This window comes from Bolinopsis microptera, chromosome 8, assembly GCF_026151205.1.
Source record: "Bolinopsis microptera isolate Bmic1 chromosome 8, MBARI_Bmic_1.0, whole genome shotgun sequence".
NCBI lineage: Eukaryota > Metazoa > Ctenophora > Tentaculata > Lobata > Bolinopsidae > Bolinopsis > Bolinopsis microptera.
Genome location: NC_087079.1, coordinates 11,888,534 through 11,912,932, shown reverse-complemented (window position 1 = coordinate 11,912,932; position 24,399 = coordinate 11,888,534). Strand labels below are relative to the sequence as shown.

The following is a 24,399-nucleotide window of genomic DNA, read 5'->3' as shown; positions in this document are numbered from 1 at the left end:
ATATAAATGTGTAAGCTGCATTCCTTGAGGACATATGATACGGCACATATCAAATTCAACATACCATTTCTATTGCACAGGTGTTATAATAACAGACCGGCGAAAATGCAGTTCGACTTTAGCTGCCTTCTTGGATTTTTATAGTAAAATGTGAATTCTTGTGGTACAGTATGATGTAATGCAATACAGATATCACAGGAATTTGCCGATCTCCTATCTTGGTAACTGGGAATGAGCCACGCACTTTCATTATCTAGGTCTACAGTAGTTAGCATTCATACCGATGACATCTATGGTAATCCCTACTATTGTCATCATTTGACTTCAGCCGCGCACGTACGTACGTACGCTTCGGTCCAGTGGAGGAGTTTTGTATTGACGATGGAATCAGTATTTAATTGGATGATTTGTGGTGTGAAATGGTTTAATAGTTATACTTGAAGTAAGGTTACTTGCGTGAGCCGATCTAATCACTTTCATATCTCAAGACACCTCCGTTTACCGTTACCAATGTTGGTACAAATTGGTGACAGTTAAAAGGAGGGGACAAGTCGTTTCAAAAGTAGGTTAAAATAAATAGAACCTACGGTGTGGACCATCAAATCTCGATTATAATATGAATTATTCAGAACTACAAAATAATAACACGCGGTTGGGGGGATAAATATCTGCTAAACGAATTTCAAATATAAGTCATGAAAGAAAAATAAAGCGTTGCAACTTGTAAATCCCCTTCGAGCAGCTGACTTGACAATCGAATCTATAAAAATATTTAAACTTATTTAAAAAGTGCCCAGCATCGGATTTTGAGCTACAAAATATCGTTGATCGTGAGTTTCAGGAAACTTTACTTTCACAAATAAAGTTCAAGCACATTTCAAATTAATTATGAAAGCACACAGGCTTCTACAAAAGAAGTCTAAACAGCTGCTACATTTGAATCGGACACAACATTAGATTGAGGAATATGTTTGGTCCCGGCAGATGTCGCCTCCTTATCGTAGAGTCCTAACACTACACACTCTATATCATCTGCTTTCAGCAAACCAAAACTGAAACAATGTTATGTAATATTATGTTCTGATGTGAAACTGGATATGTTACGTATAGTATAAAATTATGGAATCTATATCACCATATTATCCCGTAGCAACATTCAATATCATGTACCTATCTGATAACGCATTAGCTAGATATTTAAAATATTAAATTTTGTTAGTATTTTATCGGACTGTTATGAGGCGCCTCGCCCATGCCGTGGTTGCCAGTGAATTATTGACAGGGTAACTGCGATGGTTATAATATTGTAAAAACGATAAGAATGCCCATCCCAGAAATTTGATGATTTTACCAATTATTAAGTCGAATATTGGGTGCCCTTTCTTTAGTTGTAGGTAGTGTCAGAGGTAACGGGTGATGACTAAAAAATGGGACTTTTTTCAAGGGTCTTTTTAGTGTCGATAAAACTATTTTTGGTTCAAACCAATGAAACAGCGTTGTAAAACGGGCAATTTTGAACGAGTATGGTCAATGACAAGCGCCCATGAGCCCATTTTGATTGGTTCAGGAGGGCTTCTTTCATCAAGCTCAAAAATCCGTCTGTACAGTTGGGCCTAAAATCGTGTTGGCGCAGTCTCTTCTTTTGTGCCCTAAGGCCCATGTATGCTTGTAAGCCATATTTCGGGCATGTACATGTGTTGCCAGGACTCAAAAGAAGTCCTCTATGGGTTGAGATTGTCAAAATTTACTTTGGTCGATAACTTTTGGGACGAAATTGGCCCTTATGGCAAATAAAGATGTGGTTTTCCCAGAAAAATACGATCTAGCCCCATCCTAACGAACCACCTTCCACCCTTTGGGGATATTTTCTTGTAGGAACAACACCTGGCAAGACTTCAAGCACTTTGATTTTTACGTGGTACCATTATAGACCATGCTAAAGCCGATAGTTGACCTAGCTTCGATCTTTCACACGGTAAAATTTTACCCCTCTTCTTACTGGTTTTAGCTACGCTGATGGGTGTTGAACCCTCGTCTTAAGCATAACATAACGGTGGGATTGTATTCATACAAACCAAGGGTATTCCTATGGGTGGAAATTCAAGTTCCCCTATAGCTGATCTCACTGTTGGCAAAAAGGAATTTAATTATATGAAACGTTTACTTCAGGAAAAGAAAATGGGATTAGCAAAGATATTATCCAATAATAAACGATATGTTGACGATTTATCTATTATTAACTACCTTTACTTTCATAAATTGATTAAAGATATTTATCCTAATTCATTGGAGATGGAGCGAGCTGGTTCCAATAATAAAATCATTAACTACCTTGATTTAAATATTAATATTTCCACAGAAGGGCTAGAAATATCAGTGTATAACAAAACTGATGATTTTAATTTTCATGTTGTATCCCTTACATTTCCTCACAGTAACATCCCAACCGAGGTTGGCTACAACGTTTTTTCAAGTCAAGTTCTTAGATATGGTAATGTTTGCACTAGATTGGATATCTTTACCTCCCATCTTCACAAAATATTCAAAATTCTAATTGATAGAGGATATAGCCGTGATAGACTGATTAAAGGCATTAAACGTTGTCTGAGGAAATATGATAACGTTTTCAGGAAGTTCGGTATTCTAGATGACCGTAACATTATTAAAGAACTCCCCTGATATCTTTTGATTTATTGAAACACGGGTACTAACTCTGCTAAACTGAACAAATTCTGAAACTTAGGTGAATAAGTGTACAACGTGCTAAACCGAAGTTCAGACTGACCAGTGAAAATGGGCGAGCGTACCAAGTGTCATTTTAATTAGAAGTTTTAGTCAGTGATTTATTATTGAAGCTTGTAATTACAATATCTAATGCTCCTATAAATACTTTAATTAATTGTTTGTCCCGTTATTCTTTTTCCTTCCTCTTTTCCTTGTCATCCCCTTTAGTTTTAAGATTCTTGCTATAAATGGCTACAGCTAACACTATTAATGCTAAGTACCAAACAACAAGTGGGAGGTGGATCGTTGGTATACCATTAAATCGATTTAACACCGCAATTCCAGTCGCAAGCCTGGGACCACTACTAGCATTGTCACAACATCTACAAAGCTGCCATATAGCCTGACTGACAATTTTCTCGACTGACTGACAATGTTTCTTCTTTTCCCCATTTAGTCAGTGATTTATTATTGAAGCTTGTAATTACAATAACTAATGCTTCTGTAAATACTTTAATTAATTGTTTGTTCCGTTATTCTTTTTCCTTCCTCTTTTCCTTGTCATCCCCTTTAGTTTTAAGATTCTTGCTATAAATGGCTACAGCTAACACTATTAATGCTAAGTACCAAACAACAAGTGGGAGGTGGATCGTTGGTATACCATTAAATCGATTTAACACCGCAATTCCAGTCGCAAGCCTGGGACCACTACTAGCATAGTCACAACATCTACAAAGCTGCCATATAGCCTGACTGACAATTTTCTCGACTGACTGACAATGTTTCTTCTTTTTCCCCATTTAGAATACAAAGATTAGTACATTTTAGCTTATGATTAATATTATATTTTTACCTATAGTTTACCTAGATTCGGCATACTCTCTGCTAAATATTTTTTGGTATGGAAGCTTTAACTACCTGTGAGGCGACTTCTGTGAACAGAGCTTTACTGTAAAGTTTTTATAGGACCCCTCCCCTAGTTCGAGACCATTATCGGGGACAAAGATCAACCAATTTTATCAAATGGGGGTGGAAACTGTTCGAGTATCGTTCAGAGTAACTGGTGGTTGTGGTAAAATATCAAAATTTTGTTCAGGTGGAATCTGAGGGCTAAAAAACATGTAGTCCCATTTTTTATTCATCACCCGTTATATTATATTATAGAGGTATATTATATAAGTACAACTTTCGTCTTGGTAGATTCCAAACACAAGGAAATTTTCCTTTTGGTTGGTAATATACTCAATGATGGGAGTATAGTGTATTGGCTGAGCCCCGCTTACTAGTTTTAGCTCTTTCTAGTCCCCTGCTACACGGCATGTAAACAGGGATTGGCTAGTTAGAGGCGGTCCGTGTAGGCCTTACACTGTGCTTTCAGCAATACTCATATTATAGTATAGTATATTCTAGTATAGTATATAAACATAGTATTACATCGCCACAGCGAAGGGTGTGAATGCGATTATTCGCACGCGAATAATGAAAATATCATGTACTTATTCACATACGTTACTAATAACTCTACCCAGAGTTCCCCCTACCTGTGTAGATTGGTGAGGTGTAGAATCAAGTTCTTCACCAATCCCCGCTTTAATATCTCTCCGCCTTGTTGTCCCACGAACTCGCGTACCAAACTCGGAACCTGGTGGTCTGCTAGCGGCCTAAAGAACAATATGGTATAGGAGTGTGGGGACCTGGTGGTCTGCTAGCGGCCTAAAGAACAGGGTATATGAGTGTGGGGACCTGGTAGTCTGCTAGCGGCCTAAAGAACAGGGTATAGGAGTGTGGGGACCTGGTGGTCTGCTAGCGGCCTAAAGAACAGGGTATAGGAGTGTGGGGACCTGGTGGTCTGCTAGCGGCCTAAAGAACAATATGGTATAGGAGTGCAAGTGTGGGGACCTGGTGGTCTGCTAGCGGCCTAAAGAACAGGGTATAGGAGTGTGGGGACCTGGTGGTCTGCTAGCGGCCTAAAGAACAGGGTATAGGAGTGTGGGGACCTGGTGGTCTGCTAGCGGCCTAAAGAACAGGGTATAGGAGTGTGGGGACCTGGTGGTCTGCTAGCGGCCTAAAGAACAATATGGTATAGGAGTGTGGGGACCTGGTGGTCTGCTAGCGGCCTAAAGAACAGGGTATAGGAGTGTGGGGACCTGGTGGTCTGCTAGCGGCCTAAAGAACAGGGTATAGGAGTGTGGGGACCTGGTGGTCTGCTAGCGGCCTAAAGAACAGGGTATAGGAGTGTGGGGACCTGGTGGTCTGCTAGCGGCCTAAAGAACAGGGTATAGGAGTGTGGGGACCTGGTGGTCTGCTAGCGGCCTAAAGAACAGGGTATAGGAGTGTGGGGACCTCAGGACCTGGTGGTCTGCTAGCGGCCTAAAGAACAATATGGTATAGGAGTGTGGGGACCTGGTGGTCTGCTAGCGGCCTAAAGAACAGGGTATAGGAGTGTGGGGACCTGGTGGTCTGCTAGCGGCCTAAAGAACAATATGGTATAGGAGTGTGGGGACCTGGTGGTCTGCTAGCGGCCTGAAGAACAATATGGTATAGGAGTGTGGGGACCTGGTGGTCTGCTAGCGGCCTAAAGAACAATATGGTATAGGAGTGCAAGTGTGGGGACCTGGTGGTCTGCTAGCGGCCTAAAGAACAGGGTATAGGAGTGTTGGGACCTGGTGGTCTGCTAGCGGCCTAAAGAACAGGGTATAGGAGTGTGGGGACCTGGTGGTCTGCTAGCGGCCTAAAGAACAGGGTATAGGAGTGTGGGGACCTGGTGGTCTGCTTAGGGTTCATCAGAACGTTCACGTGGGGAAATAAAGTTCAATGAAAATCAATTAAATAATGTGCAATGACCGAATCTCTACCTCTAATACTCCAACCATAACCGTAATGCTAAGGGATACGCTTACCTATAAAATAATTAATAACGTTTAATTCATATTTCTTTACACTGGTTTGGTAAAATACCTCTTTGGCAAGATAAAGCAGTTCCACATAATCATAATAGCTTTCTCAGCCTCGTTCACGTCCGTGAAGTCTTGTATTAGCTGCGGAGACAGTGAACAATAAAAACCAATTTTCTCTTTCGGATTTGTCCGATGAATTTACAAAGTGGTGAAAATAACAATTGCATTTTCAAACTCTGTTATCGAAAAAATATCACCATAGGCGATATAAGTTTAAGAATTGCACTTTAAGGGTCGTTCACATATTACATAATCACTGAGGAGAGGAAGGGTAGTACTGTGTAAAACTAATTACGTAATTAGTAAAACTTATTACGGAGGGGGAAAGGGGGCTTAAAATTGTCCAAAAATTGGTTACATTACATATGAACTACACCTAATGGGGTTGATATCGCGCATGCAATACTATTACTTTTTTTCATGAAAATTAGTAATATAAATATGAATGTTTAGCTACAATATTGAAGTTACAGTATTTTCAATTTAGAGAGAAATGCTTGATAACTGCATAATCACTATCAGCCCTCACTATCAACTATTGCGCGGACCGCCATAAACAGGAATACAACAGAAATTATACTGGATTTATATAATGCATTATAAAATCAATGAGCAGTACTACATACTACATACTACTACTACTACATCTGAAGTTAGATAACACACTAATCCTAAAAGAGAGTTTATTGAGGGGGGGCCCTTTATTTATTGTTGTTTCATGTGATCCACACTATAACAACCTGCACCTAGAACTGCTATGTAAATGAGGGAACCTACTCCCGACAAGTTGGTACCAAACATTAGATTGTTGACCCAGAACAAGAAACTGTTAGATCCCGCCCCCATGTGAAGATAAAATGGAAAGCAGTAGAGGGAGAAGAGAGTAAGAACAGTTGCCAAGACAAAAGACATAACTTTAGTTTTATATCCGACCAGAACACACAACACCATAGGCAACATAGCACATAGCAGGCTGCCAGTTATTATGCCTCCTCCTTCACTCCCAGCCATATAAATAGAGTTATTAAGCTGCGTCCCCACCAGTACTAGGACTATGTTAATCCTAGATAATAGCTGCAGCAGGTTCAGTCTCCTGTTTATCCCCCAAGTAGGGAGTCCCACCGTCCGCATGTCTTTATCTTCCACTGTTTCAGCTGCTACCATCAGCAGACATCCTATCTGGCTCAAGAAGGAGGAGATAAATAGAATAGTGAGCCTAGTAGTGGACATCCCCCCAGTCAACAGTCGCACTGCTCCAATGAAGGATGGGATTGCCAGCAGTACTACAGACAGTATGATATGTTTCTTCAGGTAGATGAAAGTGAGAGATACAACTCTAGTCACCAGAAGTAAAACTGCTAGCAACTGGGCTGTCTTGCTTGGCTCACTGGCCATGAAACGTTTTAGTCTTTGCCACGTTAACCGTTCGTTGTATTCGACATGTGGTCTGAGCGACTGACCAATATGCTTAGATACGTTCCTGAATTGGACTAGCACCAAGAAGCAGATCTGAATGTGAAGAAAGAGGATCCCTAACTTTGCGAGACTGCGGGCGTGAGGTTTAATCCTGGAGATAATTCTGTCTGCTACGTCCTCCAACCGCTGTGTTACGTCCTCTAACAGCTGTGTTACGTCCTTTAACCGCTCAGCCATACCGCCAACTGTGAAGTTATTCATCTCCGGGTCCTTTCGGTCATTACAATTTAGGTAGGAAAAGTGTGAAATTTCAATAGTTACTTGCTTATTAGGAATAGAACAGGATAGTAGGGGATTTAAAAAACAAACCAGTAATAATAACGAATATTAGCATTATAAAGAGACAATTAATAGCAAATGTCTAATTAATTAAGTTTATAAGATGGAAGCAGCTCGAATGTAGAAACTGATGTAGCACGAGAAAAGGTTTTACTGTCCCGGCTAACATTGTGTCATGCCACATTCCTAATATAATGCGGTACAAACACATCACACACATTCCGCACGTTTTTAGCATTCCGCACGTGTGTAGCATTCCGCACGTGTGTAGCATTGTTCCGCACGTGTGTAGCGTAGCATTGTTCCGCACGTGTGTAGCATTCCGCACGTGTGTAGCATTGTTCCGCACGTGTGTAGCATTCCGCACGTGTGTAGCATTGTTCAGGTATGCGGGGAGCCCACACGTGACCCTCCTGTTGGCTAAACACTTAAAACTTGAAAGATTTTGAGTTTTAATACTTCAGAAATCCGGCTAAGAGCAAACTAAGGGTAGAAAATTTGGACCTTTACCGATAGTTGAAATTCGACATCTACTCTAGCGTCACTTCTAATATACCATCACAATAGTGACTTTAATGTAGCGTCATCTAGCGTGAGATGTTGCCTGATGATGATAGATGACGCTAGATAGCGCTAATTAGCGACAATGCCACCAATTGCGCGGCACCTTTTCAATGTCGCCATCTAGCGCTATATAGCGAGAATGTCTGTTTGCGACAGTTCATGCTATCTTAATCTAGCGCTAGATAGCGTGAATGTCGGTTTCCGACAGTTCACATTTAGCGCTAAATGTCGGTTTGCGACAATTCACGCTAAATGTCTCGGCGCTGGCTTTTACTAATTCGGCCGCCTCAAAATTATTAAGTGACTTTAGTTTTTAAGGTTTTTAAGCATTCGCCATATTCAGGTGCCTTAAAAACCATGTTAAAATTGCAGGGCGTCTAGATGTTGACCAAATCGAATGCAAAAAACGTTTCAAGTTACAGGATTATCAGGAAGTGGGTTTTCTGGAACCCCTGTTTTACGACAGATTGTCGTGATATAGGGATATATTCAGGGATCTAGACGCTTTGCCAGTCAATTGTAGCCTGTATTTAAGTGTCCGTAGATTCAAAAGTATAAAAGATACAGCTATTTCCGACCACAGGTCTTAAAGATAATTGTTAACACGATAGTTTACATTATATGCAAAAAAGATCGTGAAGTTTTTCCATTTTCGTCAGTTACACTACGAGTCTACGAGACTAGATACTAACACTTTGTAGCTTGGTATGAGCTTTGAGTAGCAAGGTATGCGTAAACAAACAAGTTAGGATGTCCAATTTAGGTGTCACATAATATAATTGTGGCACCTAAATTCCAATGGTTGTGTGAAGCGTAGGTGACCCAAAGCGTTACCGCTGGATAGAGACCCTGGATCTGCCTGCAGCAGCCAGAACTTCGAAAAAGGGTTACCCCGTTGGTGCCCTTTTCCAGTACCACATCGAACAGCAAGATGAAGCCTCTCCACAACAAGTCCTATCCTGCTACCTCCTCGCGGTGAAGACTGGAAACTGGATGAACAGTGGTGATCTCCAGGCTAAGGGCAGCGAAGGGCGACGGGAGGCTCACTGACCCCCGCGGATTTCAATTATTGGATCACATAATTGTCTCCTAACTCTAAACCTCAAGAGAAGAGAGGTGCAGAGAATCAGTGACTCCCCCGGCTGTGGAGTGAACAGTAGCTAAAGAGGTATTGGCCGTTTGCCTCTGACCTTGTTTCCACGACCCAGGTAAACTGGACCACGCTCTGGTAACAGGATCGGCCCCCCATGCCTGGGGTAACGAGGTAGTCAGGGGGAAGGTTAGCTCCCGTAAAAGTGGAGCCTTGGCTCTCACTCTAATCTCCCTAAGCTTTGGGACAAAAGCGTATAGTCATTTATTGGAAATGGTGAAGAAAGAAGAAATAATACAACGACAGGGCATCATCACAAAACCCACTCTTACTGATTGGTAGCAACATGTGTTCTAGCGGAAGTTGTTACTCACGTGGCCAAGATGGATAAGTCATTTAACGCTCAAGTGGCGCCTGGCGTTAAGTAGGTGTCTCACTTTGCCTGATGTGCAGGGGACTGCGCATGAGACACCAGCCATTGAAAAGTATGATGATGTCTTATAATAACACTAGGGTTAAAGTCCCTACCACTGATTTAGATGTCGGAGGGGACCGGAATGATGACTCTCTCACCCTAAAACTCCCTAGGAGAGGGGTGACAGATGATATGCCGGCTCCTTCACCCGGCACAAAAAATAACATAAAACACCAAAAAAAGGATGGGGATGCATTGGTTTCTTGTAGTGAGGTAGCTCTAGTAGGGACATTTAATGTCCGAACTGCTAGAGAAGGTTACAAGCGCCTTGAACTCGTGACTCAGTTTCTGGAGAGTGGCATGGAGATCCTTGGGATCCAAGAACATAGGATTGTCCACCAGGAGCCGATCAAGATTGAAAAGTTCAAGGAGGGGGTTAGCTTGGTAACTGTTTCAGCATGGAGGAATGGAGCAGGAGCAGCCACTGGTGGAGTGGGCTTTCTGCTGACTAGAAGAGCATACAGCGCAATCAGCCTCATTAAACCCTATGGCTCAAGGGTGCTGACTATCTCTTTCAACGGGAATCCCAGACTCACAACTATAACTGCTTATAGTCCGACCGAGGCAGCACTAGTTGAAGAAGCGGAGGATTTTCATAACACCCTTAGACAGGCTATGAACGATGTGCCAGCGCACCACCTGCTGATCACAGAGGGAGATATGAACGCCCGGCTTGGAAAGGTGAGTGAAGAAGATTCCCGCTGGTACTTTCATACTCGTACCAATCGGAATGGAGAGCTACTGAGAGACACTGCCCTGGAGTGCGATATGGAAATTACCAATATCCGCTTCAGAAAGAAGGTCAACAAGAGGTGGACCTTCTTATCCGATGGGACACTTAACAAAGGTCAGATTGACTATATCCTCATACGGCGGAAGTGGAAAAACTCTTTAAAGAACACTGAAGTTTACAACACTTTTCAGTCGTTGGGATCTGATCACAGAGTTGTAGTGTGTAAGATCAAAGTTAGCTTTAGGAAAGGACACAGGCCTCCGAAAAAAGTTAACTATGATTATAGTGCCCTGAAGTCGGATGGTGAGCTTCAAAAAAAGTATGCAATTGAAGTTCGGAATAGATTCTCTGGCCTGGTAGAGGAGGATGATGGGGCCACTGAAAGCTACGGGAAGCTTATGGTTGCTATTGAGGCGGCAAACAAGAGCCTTCTGCCAAAGAAGACTCGACAAAAGCAGATTGACCCCTCAAGTGACCCAAGAGTGGACAGTGCAAGGAGGGGACTTTTCTTGGCCAAGGACCAATACCATCAGGAGCCTTGCGAGGAGAAGAGAGAGGAAGTCGCCACTAAAAAGGATTTGTTAAAGGCCTGCTACAAAGAGGTAGAGGAGGAGATCCTGAAAGGAAAGATCAGGAAAGTTGAGGATACTGCTGATCGTTGTAAGAACAAGGAATCCTGGAAGCTTGTCAACGATATTTCAGGGAGGACAAATCCCAGCTGTGGACTCGTTGAAGGGGGCAGCTCAACAGAACGTCTCGAGAACTGGAGGAAGCACTTCTCTGGATTACTTGGACAGCCACCCACAGTCCCTGACAATAATATTCCGATCAGGAATATACACCCTCCACTGAATATAGAGGATGGCCCGTTCACCATTGAGGAACTACGTCTTGCCAAAAAGCAGATAGTAGAAGGTAAAGCTTATGGTGATGATGGTATCTCACCTGAAGTGATGAAGAGGGTGGACATTGATGACGTCATCCTGAAGTTCTGCAACGATGCACTATGTGATGGTCTCATGCCCGATCAATGGAAGCTCAGTAATATTGTTCCTGTGCCAAAGAAAGGGGACCTCACTAAGACCGACAACTACAGAGGAATATCTCTGACATCGATAGTCAGTAAAACTCTGAACAAAATGTTGCTGAACAGGATGAAGCCAAGTCTTGAGGAAGTTTTAAGGGACAACCAGAATGGCTTTAGACCTGGGCGCTCTACAACATCGCACATTCTTGCTCTACGAAGAATTATGGAGGGTGCTAGAGCCAAGAACCTAAAGGCCACCATGGTTTTCATTGATTTCAAGAAGGCGTTCGATAGTGTGCATAGAGGCTTGCTCATGAAGATACTGAAAGCATATGGCATACCAGAAGCCATAGTGCGGCTCATTGAGGGTATATATACAAGCACAAAGGCTAAAGTAGTTACAGCTGATGGTATAACAGAGATTTTTGATATCCTGGCTGGAGTACTGCAAGGAGACACTCTTGCCCCGTACTTGTTCATTATCGTGATTGACTATATCATGACAGTGACTATAGACGATGATGACTCGGACTCTGGGTTCACTCTCAGGCCTGCACGGAGTAGAAGGATTGGTGCCGAGAAGATCGCAGACGTCGAGTTTGCAGATGATGTTGCCCTTATCACTGATACCATTGAAGGGGCAAAACTACTCCTGGACAGGCTTGAGAAAGCAGCACTGAGTGTTGGGCTAGCCATGAACGACACTAAAACTAAGTTCATGACTCTGAACATGACAGAGGAGGCGAGTAGTCTCAATAGTTGTGGTGGAAACCAGCTGGAAAAGGTGACAGACTTTGTTTACCTTGGAGCATGGATAGCAACAACAGAGAGGGACCTGCGGGTCAGAAAAGCTAAGGCTTGGGCAGCCTGCCACAAGTTAAAGAAGATGTGGAAGTCTGACCTTAGAAGAGGACTAAAGATCCGTCTATTTGTTGCTACTGTGGAGTCAATACTTCTTTATGGTTCTGAAACGTGGACGTTGACAGAGCAATTGAAGAAACGCATTGATGGCTGCTACACCAGAATGCTAAGGATGGCACTAAATGTGGATTGGAAGCAGCGCAAAACCAATAAAGAAGTCTATGGCAACCTACCAAGAGCAACCATGAAGATCCAAGAGCGCAGGATGCGACTAGCAGGCCATATCCACCGGCACCCAGAACTAGTCGCAAACCGCTTGCTACTCTGGGAACCAACTCATGGGGTGCGGAGTAGGGGGAGACCAGCCATGACTTATGTCGATAGCCTACGAGCTGACACGGGTCTCAACGACACTGGAGAAATGGGCGGACTTATGGCGGATAGAGTTTTATGGAGACAGCGCATCAATACTCGGACGCTGAAGCCGCCTTAAGTCAGTAAGTCAAATATTATGTTATTCGATGACCAAAATTCATGGCATAAATCATATAATATGGCATAAAATGTCAATTTACCCTAAGGTTTTCCCATTGCCCCCCAATTAACTACCCCGGCCCCCAGTTAACAATAACAACCTGTTTAGTCTTCTCTGTCATCCAGGACATGCTCTCCTCGCGCTCGCTATCATACTCAAACTCGTGAGGTAGGATCGGCTGTAAATAGAGGGGGAGTTAGGAGTCTATAATATGAGTTTATAAGTGATGAGTAGATATAAGATATGAGTTGTGGTAGCATAGTTTTTTCATAAAATTGTACAGTCGAATGAAAAATTTGACATTTAGTCACTCAACAGATGATGCTACGACTCTAGAATATTGTAACCTCATAAGATTTGGAGTGAAAGTAGAGTCTGGAGTGAGGCGGTTTGTAAGGTGCGATATCGATAACCATGAAATCAGACTTGCTACGTGTCTCCCGAACTAACCTGGGTATATAAGGTTTCATGATATTAACAAATAACGGCTCAGGAATTGTTGAAGCCTTTTACAACAAAATGACTTGTTAGGAAAATGGCGTTAATTAGTTAGACAAACTAATTATTTCGAAAAATTATTTCGAAAATTATTTTCCACTACCACAAGCCCCCCCCCCCCCCCCCCCCCCGTCATAATGCGGCGGTATACTCACGATCCGAGCATCTGTAACTGGAAAGGTTCACGTTTGTTAGGACCGCTAAATATAGGGACAGTACAGATCTCATCGGGGCGAGGGAGATGTGACATACTCACCAGCTCGTTTACTTCAACGTCTAACTCGTCAAACCCGTTCAGACCTAGCAACATAGGACCATCTTTATTTGTATTGTTAATGAAACTTAAATTTAACATGGAACTAAATATACAATTTTATAATATACTACACCGCATAATATAGAACATTAAAAATGCAAATTACCTGGTATAAAAGTTACTTTGAAGCGAGGGTGACATCTAGTTATGTGTTCTAGTAAATTGTATAACCTGTAACATTGAGTATAGTATATAGTGAGGGGGGAGGGGGGTAATATATTACTTGCTGATAAATATAATCGCTAATATAAAAGTAATTTTAAAGTAGAATTCTTCTAATTTATAATTATAAACATTTGATTCCATGATCTGGGTAGGACAGTTAAATTAATCCTAAAGTTTAATAGTTACTTTTTGCAGTTTAGTGAACACCAGGGACACACTCTGTTCTTCCGACATTCTGTCTGCTGTAAAGTGTTACCGTTGTACAGAAAGTTGTACATTAACACTCCTGATGGGTTTATTAGTCATTTTATATTACTCAATTTAATCTTATGAATAGATTTTGGGATTTTTGAAGAAAATTCAGAAAAGACGATTCACGATTGGTACTTTTGGAAATGAGCTGTAATTGGAAGCTGAGAAATTATAAAGAACATACCTTTTGCTTCTTCAGACTTCAGTGAGGGCACATCAACCCCTTTCTTAGCTTTCTTAGGGGACAGTGACTTCTTAGGTGACAGAGAGCTCACATCGCAACTATCCGTCTTAACGTCGAATGAGATGCTGCAGCAGTTGTTAATGTCGTCCTCCTCCAATCCGTCTGATTTAATGAACGACTCTTCTTCTTTAGGAGAGACAGTTTCCCAGGACACTTGTGAAGGTTTCCAAGAATCAGTGACGACAGGTCGCAGGAACAGTGTGTAGCTACCATCACCTGATAAAGCGGGGGTGATCTTTAACAATAATATAGAAAATATGGAGATAGTTCTGCAAAGTCTCTGAAATGATAGAAATGAACTATAAGAACTATAAGAACTGACCTAGGACAGTAGTACCGGTATCATTCTGTACAACTAGCTCAGCTGAGTACCATTCCTCTACACATCTCCTCTTTTTAGACGGCGTGTTTTCTTCTGATAATACAAGGTATTACTATTAACAACTGGGTTTGGCCTGAAACTTTTCCGAAACTTCAATAGTTCAGCAGTGGTATTTCAATGTGCCATTTTCAGAATGAACGTAAAACCACATCTTGCATTTACGTATAAATCGAAATATTTTATCTAGGCCTCCTCGGCAAACACTGGCCACGCGACTACTCACTAGAAGTAGATTTAGCAGATCTGAGGAGGACCCTGAACTCCCGTATACTCACTAGAAGTAGATTTAGCAGATCTGAGGAAGACCCTGAACTCCCGTATACTCACTAGAAGTAGATTTAGCAGATCTGAGGAGGACCCTGAACTCCCGTATACTCACTAAAAGTAGATTTAGCAGGTCTGAGGAGAACCCTGAACTCCCGTATACTCACTAAAAGTAGATTTAGCAGATCTGAGGAGGACCCTGAACTCCCGTATACTCACTAAAAGTAGATTTAGCAGATCTGAGGAGGACCCTGAACTCCAGTATACTCACTAGAAGTAGATTTTAAGATTCAGCAGATCTGAGGAGGACACTGAACTCCAGTATACTCACTAGAAGTAGATTTAGCAGAACTGAGGAGGACACTGAACTCCAGTATACTCACTAGAAGTAGATTTAGCAGAACTGAGGAGGACCCTGAACTCCAGTATACTCACTAGAAGCAGATTTAGCAGATCTGAGAAGGACCCTGAACTCCAGTATACTCACTAGAAGTAGATTTAGCAGATCTGAGGAAGACCCTGAACTTCAGTATACTCACTGGAAGCAGATTTAACAGATCTGAGGGGGACCCTGAACTCCAGTATACTCACTAGAAGCAGATTTAGCAGATCTGAGGAGGACCCTGAACTCCAGTATACTCACTAGAAGTAGATTTAGCAGATCTGAGGAGGACCCTGAACTCCAGTATACTCACTAGAAGTAAATTTAGCAGATCTGAGGAGGACCCTGAACTCCCTTATACTCACTAGAAGTAGATTTAGCAGATCTGAGGAGGACCCTGAACTCCAGTATACTCACTAGAAGTAGATTTAGCAGATTTGAGGAGGACCCTGAACTCCAGTATACTCACTAGAAGTAGATTTAGCAGATCTGAGGAGGACCCTGAACTCCAGTATACTCACTAGAAGTAGTTTTAGTAGATCTGAGGAGGACCCTGAACTCCAGTATACTCACTAGAAGTAGATTTAGCAGATCTGAGGAGGACCCTGAACTCCAGTATGCAGCCTTGTCCGGAAGAGTGTTTAGTGAGAGTGGAGCACCTGATCGTTGTTACGGAGGGTATCTTGGAGGGGGACCGAGCCGCGCTCTTCTTGTCGTTCACAGTTAACTTGAGGTTAGCTATCGGCGTCTCCTCGCCGGGCACCTGGAGATAATTAGAATAAACAACTGCTTGAGGTCCGCGTTATAACGAGGTAGCACTGTTTATAATAATTATGAGAGTTACCTCAGATGCTACTGTCTCGCTGGACGCATCAGTTTCAGCAGCTTGTTTTATCTCCTCTGATTGACTTTTAATAAGCCGTACGGTGCTGTGACTGTGTCCTGGAATTTTAAAAAGTTACAAATTTCACATTTTCCAATCCTCAAATTTAATTCGGATTGTTTGAAATAATATTTCTAACTTATATAAAAGATAGAGCCAATTTTAAGATTTCAAGTGTTAAAAATCACAGGTGGGTTTCACATAGGATTTTCGTAAAACATGTTAAATATCGCTTTGAGTAGCACCTGACTAGCACCAATCTTACCACTTATAATGGGGAAATGCTAGTTTTCATATCTCAGGTGTGATTCATGGTCTGCCTTTCTTTGTTTAGAGTCTATTGAATTTGTTAGATATAGCACCTGTTTGAACGTTTATAATCTCTAAAATATCATCAACACTACTAATTGTTATCACGTCAATATGGTAGGTTCAGTTAGCTCTGAGGATAGACGCGCTATTTCCTTCTTTTTCTTTGAAACTTAACGACTATAATAACACTTATTATAAGTGTATTTATATTATTATATAACTCTAATAACACTTATTATAAGTGTATTTATAATAACACTTATTCAGATCAGCGAGGTTAATCTAAGTTCGATGTTTCAGAATTACAAGGAGTCATTGTAATTGTTTGAACACGAACCTTTTCAGAAGCTGTTCTTAATATTATGGTTGGTTGCTCTATGTGGGGCTGATGAGGAGAGAGAAGCTATAAAACTAGCAGCTGACAGTCCTCAGAAGCTGCAGGCGCTCTTCACACAGTTCAGACAGGAGAATCACAGAGTCTACCAGAATAATGGGGAGGCTAGGATGAGAATGGGAATCTTCAGGTACCTCTATTGGGGGGCCGGGGGGGGGGGGAGGGGGTTATCCTGGTTAACTAAGTATAAACAAGTCCACAATAATTACTAGCAAGTTCGAAGTATTTAAACAGATACTACGTTATCTCATGGTAAATATCACCCCGCGGGGCCTGTCTATGGAACAGGGGCGTGCCTCTTGTTCAGCACTAGCAGTGGTGAAATGTTATTGGCTATAACTGCAGGAAGTTCGTGAAGGAGGCAGCTAAAGTGAATGAAGATCAAGAAGAGATCACAGTTGGAGTTACATTCTTTGCGGACCTGACAGAGGAGGAGAAGGTTCAATACCACGGAGCCAACATTACAGAACAGGCTTGTAAACACACCGGGGAGGGGGGGGGCACGATACCACTTGGTTCAATGACAGTTCTAACAAGATAAAATCTCCTTAGTATTTGACTGGGGCTAAACGGGATACATGAGATGTCCACTATCTAATATATAGGGTTTATAACGTCATGATGTAGAGCTATGTTCCAGGTGGAGGAGGATGTTGAAGAGTATGTTGCTGACGGGAACAGCCCAACTTGGGGCTCCTCCATCTCTCACAAACACAGATACGGGGCCGTCAAGAACCAGGGTACTTTGTCTTCTTCGTCTTTTCGTTTTGCTTTTATGGTCACCATCCTTGTTCTTTCGAACGTTATGATTACTAAAACAGAAAACAAGCTCCAAAATTATATACACTTTCCCAGGCCAATGTGGCAGCTGCTGGGCATTTGGAGCAGTTGGAGTAACTGAGGGATTCCAATCAATGCTAACGGGTCGTTACACTGCTCTGTCTGAGCAACAAGTTCTAGATTGCTCCAACGCGGGCTCATGTGGAGGAGGTTATCACTACAACGCCCTCAACTACATCAAAAACACTAACAAACTCGCTACCAACTCTCAATACAAGTTAGTGTAGGTTAGTGCCGCTCGCTACTAACTCTCAATACAAGTTAGTGTAGGTTAGTGCCGCTCGCTACCAAATCTCAATACAAGTTAGTGTAGGTTAGTGCCGCTCGCTACCAACTCTTAATACAGGTTAGTGTAGGTTAGTGCCGCTCGCTACTAACTCTCAATACAAGTTAGTGTAGGTTAGTGCCGCTCGCTACCAACTCTTAATACAGGTTAGTGTAGGTTAGTGCCGCTCGCTACCAACTCTCAATACAAGTTAGTGTAGGTTAGTGCCGCTCGCTACCAACTCTTAATACAGGTTAGTGTAGGTTAGTGCCGCTCGCTACCAACTCTCAATACAAGTTAGTGTAGGTTAGTGCCGCTCGCTACTAACTCTCAATACAGGTTAGTGTAGGTTAGTGCCGCTCGCTACTAACTCTCAATACAAGTTAGTGTAGGTTAGTGCCGCTCGCTACCAACTCTCAATACAAGTTAGCACCACTGTAAATAAATACCTAAATAGCCCTTTTCCTTAGTTTAAAATGTTCAGGTAAGTTAAGGTGTCACTTTTTGAACTTATTTTCATCTATGCAGTCTGTCTGGTTACTGAACAGCAGGAGATGGTGTAAGCGGATATCAGGGGATTGCGGTGTAGAAAATATTATCTGATCAGAATATAAGCAACATTATTCAGCTTTTACTAGTTAATAGCAACTTTAATGTTAGTGCCGCTCTCTGTTCAGATACCGAACTAGCAAGCAGCGTTGCTATGCCAACAACTACCAGAACGCTATGCAGATCAGAGTGACCAGGATCTGGCAGGCTCGTGGTGACAGTAACCTAGCTAGTGCTATATCTAGAGGACCTGTAGCGGTACTTCTGTACAACTTCCACGGGGTGTCTGTAGAGGCGTACAAATCAGGTACCAACATTGTTACCTCAAACGTGGGGGGCCGGGGTATTTAAAGTGGGGGGGGGGGGGGGGGGGGGTATGTAAAGTAGTTGAATATTTGAACTTAGCAGTAAAGTAGTAGAATATTTGAACTAAGGTAGAATAACCCCCTCCGCAGGAGTTTTAAGGCCTCAGAACCACGGTCCACGAGCAATGAACCACATCGTGGTGGCTGTAGGGTACACTTCCAGCTACTGGGAGCTGAGAAACAGCTGGGGATCCGGGTGGGGCCAGAGGGGTTACTTCCAACACTCCAGATCCAAGTAGGTTACATCTCGGTATTGTAATTTAGCAAACCTAACCAACATACGAACACCTATTAAAGTTTTCTTTCAATATATAAATATTAGATATATAATAGATTATAAAATTTTATTGGTGTGTCTCACTGTAACTTAAGTTTTTTTGGGATATATTATAAATGTCTAATGTCTAATCTAGTATGACAATAATATATAACTACTGTACTATGTATTATAAGTTTTTATAACTCATTTCCCCACAGGAACAACAACATAGGTGTGAGTGACTACGCCTACACAATGTATGCAAGCAGGGCGGGGGAGGAGGAGAAGGAGGAATAAACAAGACAACAAATTTCTTGTTTCTTATTGTTACTTACCCAGTTTACTCTATTAATATTATTTATTAATTTGAAACCGAACGGGTATGGTCATTCCAAAATGGTGGTAAAATTTGATGAAACAAACAACAACAGAATATTATGTGCTGGATGTTAACAATCCTTAAAATCCTAAGTTACTCACTTAAGTTCAAAATAAGTTTATATTACGTTTTCCTCACGTTTCACACAACATTAAATTAAAATGTAAATAGTAAACTATATAATAAAATCCATCCACGGTAATCCGGCAACTTACCGAAATCTCTAGCGACAGTTGACACCGCCAAGTTCGGATTTTTCTCGAAAAGTTGTACAATTTGTAGTTTATGTTGTAAAGTTAGCTTCCTCCCAACAGTCTTCTCCTGTAAAATAACAGGTGTTATTCATGCTCCTCCAGGAATGTACCTTAGCGAAACCAACATTTACTCAAACTTTACAGTCAACTACATTAAATCATGGTTACTTTTCAAAAACAAACTTGTTATCAAATAGTTGCACAATGAAAGCAGACCTACCGATTTGTCTTTGTTGGTTATCTTATGTAAAAACAGCTGGATATCGTACGTCTCTGTGCTCTTTGCTGGGTTTGCTGAAAAGCAAATATTAAAATGGAACAAAATCTTCTTTCTTCAAGCGAACTGCTGACGGTATCAATGGATCATTATAAAATCGAGGACTGAAATTTCAACTATCGTAAGGGGTCGTTCACATATTACGAAATCAGCTGGGGGGGGGGGGGGGGGGTTTCCGAATGATTACGCTAGTGTAATTTTGCAACAATAGCTATGTGTAAAACTGATTACGGAGGGGGGGGGGGGGGGGTAAAAATGTTCCAAAAAATGATTACGTAATATGTGAACGACTCCAAACAAAGCAGTTAAATTTCTGATAATCACGTAGATAAATAATGATCCAGATAAAGCAGTAAACAACACCTGTCTGCTGAAATACCCACGTCCACTCACTTTTATTGTCGATGCCAGTGATGGAGATTTTGTAGCTGCCCTCTCTAGATTTGTTCCGCTCCTCAGCGGTTGCCTAAAGAAAAGATATGTAATGTAGGAAAATTGAAAATTATTGGTACTATTTAATATTTATAATATATTATGAGTTTAGATTGAAATTGGCTAATCTCCTCTGAATTGAATACAAATAACACACGTTATTGCCGACGTTTCGCCCCCATGGCTTCTTCAAGGCGGAACAAAAACTTTGTTACATAGTGACCTGGTAAATATCCAAATTAATACATAAAACTCTGAGAAACATTAAAAATAAATGGGAAGATTCTAAGCGGTAGAAAATTTTTAAAGCAAAAGATAGATGTTAGGCCAAAGAATCTAGAACTGTCCAATATTTGAGAGCTAGACCAACGTACACAGAACAGCAACGAAAATAGCTTCCTACTCCCTAACATTTTCGGGGAAACTGAAAGGGTGCCACGTACATATATTATGATGACATTTACATAATAGCCCATGTGGTCTTTTGCCACGAGTCTGCTTCAGGTGAGAACTGAGTGTTTCTTTTAGGAAGTAACTGCTTGATATACAGTGATTGCCAGATCATTCGGTCTGCATAATCCTTACATACTTTGAGGACTTCAAATTTAAATGGTTCGATAGGAATTTCTTTTATTTCAGGGTGTGACATGAGATAATGTTTCCCCATGGCTGTCTTGTTATTTTTATTCCTTACAGATTTTAGGTGTTCCCAGCATCTGTTGCGTTTGAACCTGCCTGTTTCACCACAGTACTTTGCATTGCAGATATTGCATGTCAGTTTGTACGCTATGTTCTTCTGCATACATAGATCATCACAATCATAGCACTTTGAAGCACTCTGTTTGTTACATGGTGTAGGGTGTAGTGCTGATCTAGTGAGTATTTCTCCCAGTTTCTTGTCCGGATAAAATGATACTTTGGTTTTGTCCAATAGATCATTTTGACGTAGAATCTGATATACTTTCCGTTTGTGGTATTCATTAACATATGGGAGGCTTAGGTACTGTGTGATTCTCAGTCGTGTCTGGTTAGGTGGTTTATCTTTGTTTATTTCCCTCGTCAACCTCTCTATAACACTGGGTGTAAAATCGTTGGAGAGTAACATGTCTTTGATTTTATTTACACCACGTTGTTTGAATTCGTCTGTAGACCCATTTCTCACTGCTCTTAACAACTCGTTCCTAGCACTATTCATAATAGTACTTCTCGGATGTCCAGAGTTGTAGTTGAGGAATATGCCCAAACTTGTCGGTTTTATAAAGAGTTCGAATTGTGGTTTATCTGAGTTCTCTTGCAAGTGGATAGTGAGATCTAAGAAGTCTATTTGTTTAGGGTTAGCTTCATATGTGAACTGAATTTTCGGGTTAAGCGTGTTAACATACTTAAAGAGTTGACTGACGTCATTTTCTGTTCCTTCCCCTATAGTGATACAGTCATCAACATACCTGTTCCAGCAATACACAGGCATGAGATTTGATGGTCTATCTCCTGGTTCAGCTTCACTGTATGTGAAATCTTGTTCTAAAATAAACACTCAGCTCTCACCTGAAGCAGACTCGTGGCAAAAGACCACATGGGCTATTATGTAAATGTCATCATAATATATGTACGTGGCACCCTTTCAGTTTCCCCGAAAATGTTAGGGAGTAGGAAGCTATTTTCGTTGCTGTTCTGTGTACGTTGGTCTAGCTCTCAAATATTGGACAGTTCTAGATTCTTTGGCCTAACATCTATCTTTTGCTTTAAAAATTTTCTACCGCTTAGAATCTTCCCATTTATTTTTAATGTTTCTCAGAGTTTTATGTATTAATTTGGATATTTACCAGGTCACTATGTAACAAAGTTTTTGTTCCGCCTTGAAGAAGCCATGGGGGCGAAACGTCGGCAATAACGTGTGTTATTTGTATTCAATTCAGAGGAGATTAGCCAATTTCAATCTAAACTCATAATGATAGACCCTCTGACAAGGGCAAAGCGTCATATATACGCTACAAACTCAATTTATAATATATGTCTAATATATACTCTATATTATAATACATGAAGTTAACTCTAAAAGGCGACACGATAAACCCTACCATCAACCGTGTAATAATGCTAATTACCTTTTTGTTGAGCTCTTTAACAAGTGTCTCTATTGATTTGTGCTGTCTCCTAACTGGAACATGTCTGTGTCTCATGTAGGACAATGTGCGGTGCAGGAACAGAGGCTGAATGTATCACGGATAGAAATTTTTACTGAGTGATATTATTATCCGATTTCAATACTTATATGTTCCAATAGAACAAATCAAACATGTTAAAGTAACTAAAATACTGATATCTCAACTCACATTGACACAGTGCCTGTAGCCAAGAAGTTTGTATATTTGAGTGGGTTTCTGAAAGGCTTGCAGGAAAAGCTCGTAGTCATTTCTGTTGGTATGGGCCGTTCTGGGGTCTTTGTTAGTTCCTAACATATTGCTAACAAGAGACAAATTGTTAGCCGACATTGATATGAAATACGATGCTGCCGCCAAAACATGCTCCCTAATTTCTATATGTGCGCGTCGGTTAACCACGTTGGTTCGCATGGAAATCGTTTGGTGTTAGCGCGCAGATTCTAAAATGGTATAGAAACACAAGAGACACAAGAGACACGAGAGGCACAATGCCCGGAAAATCAGACGGGTTATTTCGAGCAATGCTTCTCGTTTCACGTGTCAACTGTAGCTGCTTTCCTCAGCTCGTGAGCAGTCACATGTTAACCACCTCCTGATATAGTTTCACTCAGTTGGGAATGTCCATAGATACTGGCTAAGAGAACTTAGCTACACAGATATCATACACATTTTTAGTGAGTTACTCTAGTCCTTCTCTGTGTTCGTTCTTTTACGATTTTGTCGAAGCTGATCAATAAAATTGAATTGTGTTAAGTTCTGGCTGGTACAGATAACAATAATTTGAAAAGAAGAGATAAATTCAGATAAACAACAGTGGAAATAGAAGTGGAATTAGAAGAGGAAATAGAAGAGATAGTTTGGAGGGACACAATGAAACTGTGAACTATTGTAAAGTAAGAAGAAGGTATAATAGCAGGGTAATAATATCCTGGTTGAAGAGGATCTCAGTAATACCAGTAACCTGGTATACAACCTGGTAACCTGGTAACCTGGTATAATAGTGCAAACACTTGCAGGCCAACTCGTTCACACACTCCTTACTTCGTAGTTTAGTGCGTTGATATGCACTTTAACCTTTTAACTTTAGAATTACTAGCAACAACAGATAGACTCATACAGCAGGGTGTCAGAATTATTGGCGTGTTTGAATTTTATGTGTATTTTATGATGAAATGTATAAATGATTTGTCACATGCAAATAAGAAGTATTATAGAGGCCGATATTATTCATAAATTATAGATAATCCCGATAAAGTTGAATTAAGATTTTAGACAGTATTAGTTGATAATTCGTCGATTTATTTTACAACAGAGGTTCGGATTTAACTTGAGAACTGAAAACAAATCAAACATGAGGCGAGCTATTAGGCCCCGCTTGGAATCACTAAACATTGTTAGAGCGTTGGTGTCCGATCATTAGGCAGGTGCTATTTTGCAACATGCAGTTACCGTGACGCTGTGTTAAAAATCTTTAGGGAACTCTATTGGCAGATAAAGTGTCCAGTTTCTGGAACTTTAACTAGCCCGACATGTTGCTGTGTGGGGAGGCAGTGGTCTAGACACGTGTAATTAGTGAGCTGGATCAAGGGACACGCTCCTTCAACTTAATGCCCAAGAGCTCAGATAATTCAGCCTGAACATTACTGAGGTATTAGGGAATACGCAAACAATGAAACATGCTGTTACTGAAGTATTAGGGAATACGCAAACAATGAAACATGCTGTTACTAAGGTATTAGGGAATACGCAAACAATGAAACATGCTGTTACTAAGGTATTAGGGAATACGCAAACAATGAAACAT

The 24,399-nt window shown here is 41.2% G+C and overlaps 3 protein-coding genes and 1 long non-coding RNA gene across 4 annotated transcripts in view; 2 read left to right on the top strand and 2 right to left on the bottom strand.

The window, feature by feature from the left end:
• Window positions 1-24,399, bottom strand: part of LOC134819666 (zinc finger protein 277-like) — a 324,811-nt gene that overhangs the window by 138,538 nt on the left and 161,874 nt on the right. The gene's annotated exons all lie outside the window — the stretch shown is intronic.
• Window positions 558-22,892, bottom strand: LOC134819661 (polycomb protein Suz12-like). Its single transcript, XM_063829731.1, has 17 exons — window positions 22,767-22,892; window positions 22,539-22,643; window positions 20,395-20,467; window positions 19,945-20,018; window positions 19,686-19,791; window positions 16,069-16,166; window positions 15,798-15,987; window positions 14,519-14,611; window positions 14,137-14,412; window positions 13,887-13,986; window positions 13,642-13,706; window positions 13,375-13,519; window positions 13,069-13,171; window positions 12,822-12,899; window positions 5,683-5,762; window positions 4,266-4,385; window positions 558-1,052 (listed from the first exon to the last, which is right to left on the bottom strand). Exons 1-17 carry the CDS (start codon window positions 22,890-22,892, stop codon window positions 920-922), a joined length of 1,965 nt encoding a protein of 654 aa, XP_063685801.1. The 3' UTR covers window positions 558-919.
• Window positions 16,472-17,281, top strand: LOC134820277 (uncharacterized). The gene is made up of 3 exons (XR_010160863.1): window positions 16,472-16,533; window positions 16,765-16,943; window positions 17,159-17,281. It is a non-coding gene; the product is annotated as an uncharacterized LOC134820277 (long non-coding RNA).
• Window positions 17,445-19,427, top strand: LOC134819802 (uncharacterized). The gene is made up of 5 exons (XM_063829950.1): window positions 17,445-17,553; window positions 17,669-17,870; window positions 18,596-18,774; window positions 18,923-19,067; window positions 19,310-19,427. The coding sequence occupies exons 1-5, from the start codon at window positions 17,445-17,447 to the stop codon at window positions 19,386-19,388; spliced, it is 714 nt and encodes a 237-aa protein (XP_063686020.1). The 3' UTR covers window positions 19,389-19,427.

Coding starts and splice junctions, on each gene's coding strand:
- LOC134819802 (XM_063829950.1), top strand. CDS start 17,445: ATGTTCCAGGTGGAGGAGGATGTTGAAGAGTATGTTGCTGACGGGAAC. Junction 17,871..18,595: donor GCTACCAACTCTCAATACAA/GTTAGTGTAGGT, acceptor CTCTCTGTTCAG/ATACCGAACTAGCAAGCAGC. Junction 19,068..19,309: donor TTCCAACACTCCAGATCCAA/GTAGGTTACATC, acceptor ATTTCCCCACAG/GAACAACAACATAGGTGTGA.
- LOC134819661 (XM_063829731.1), bottom strand. CDS start 22,892: ATGTTAGGAACTAACAAAGACCCCAGAACGGCCCATACCAACAGAAAT. Junction 13,987..14,136: donor GAAGTCTGAAGAAGCAAAAG/GTATGTTCTTTA, acceptor TAAACCCATCAG/GAGTGTTAATGTACAACTTT. Junction 5,763..12,821: donor TGACAGAGAAGACTAAACAG/GTTGTTATTGTT, acceptor CTGTCTCCGCAG/CTAATACAAGACTTCACGGA.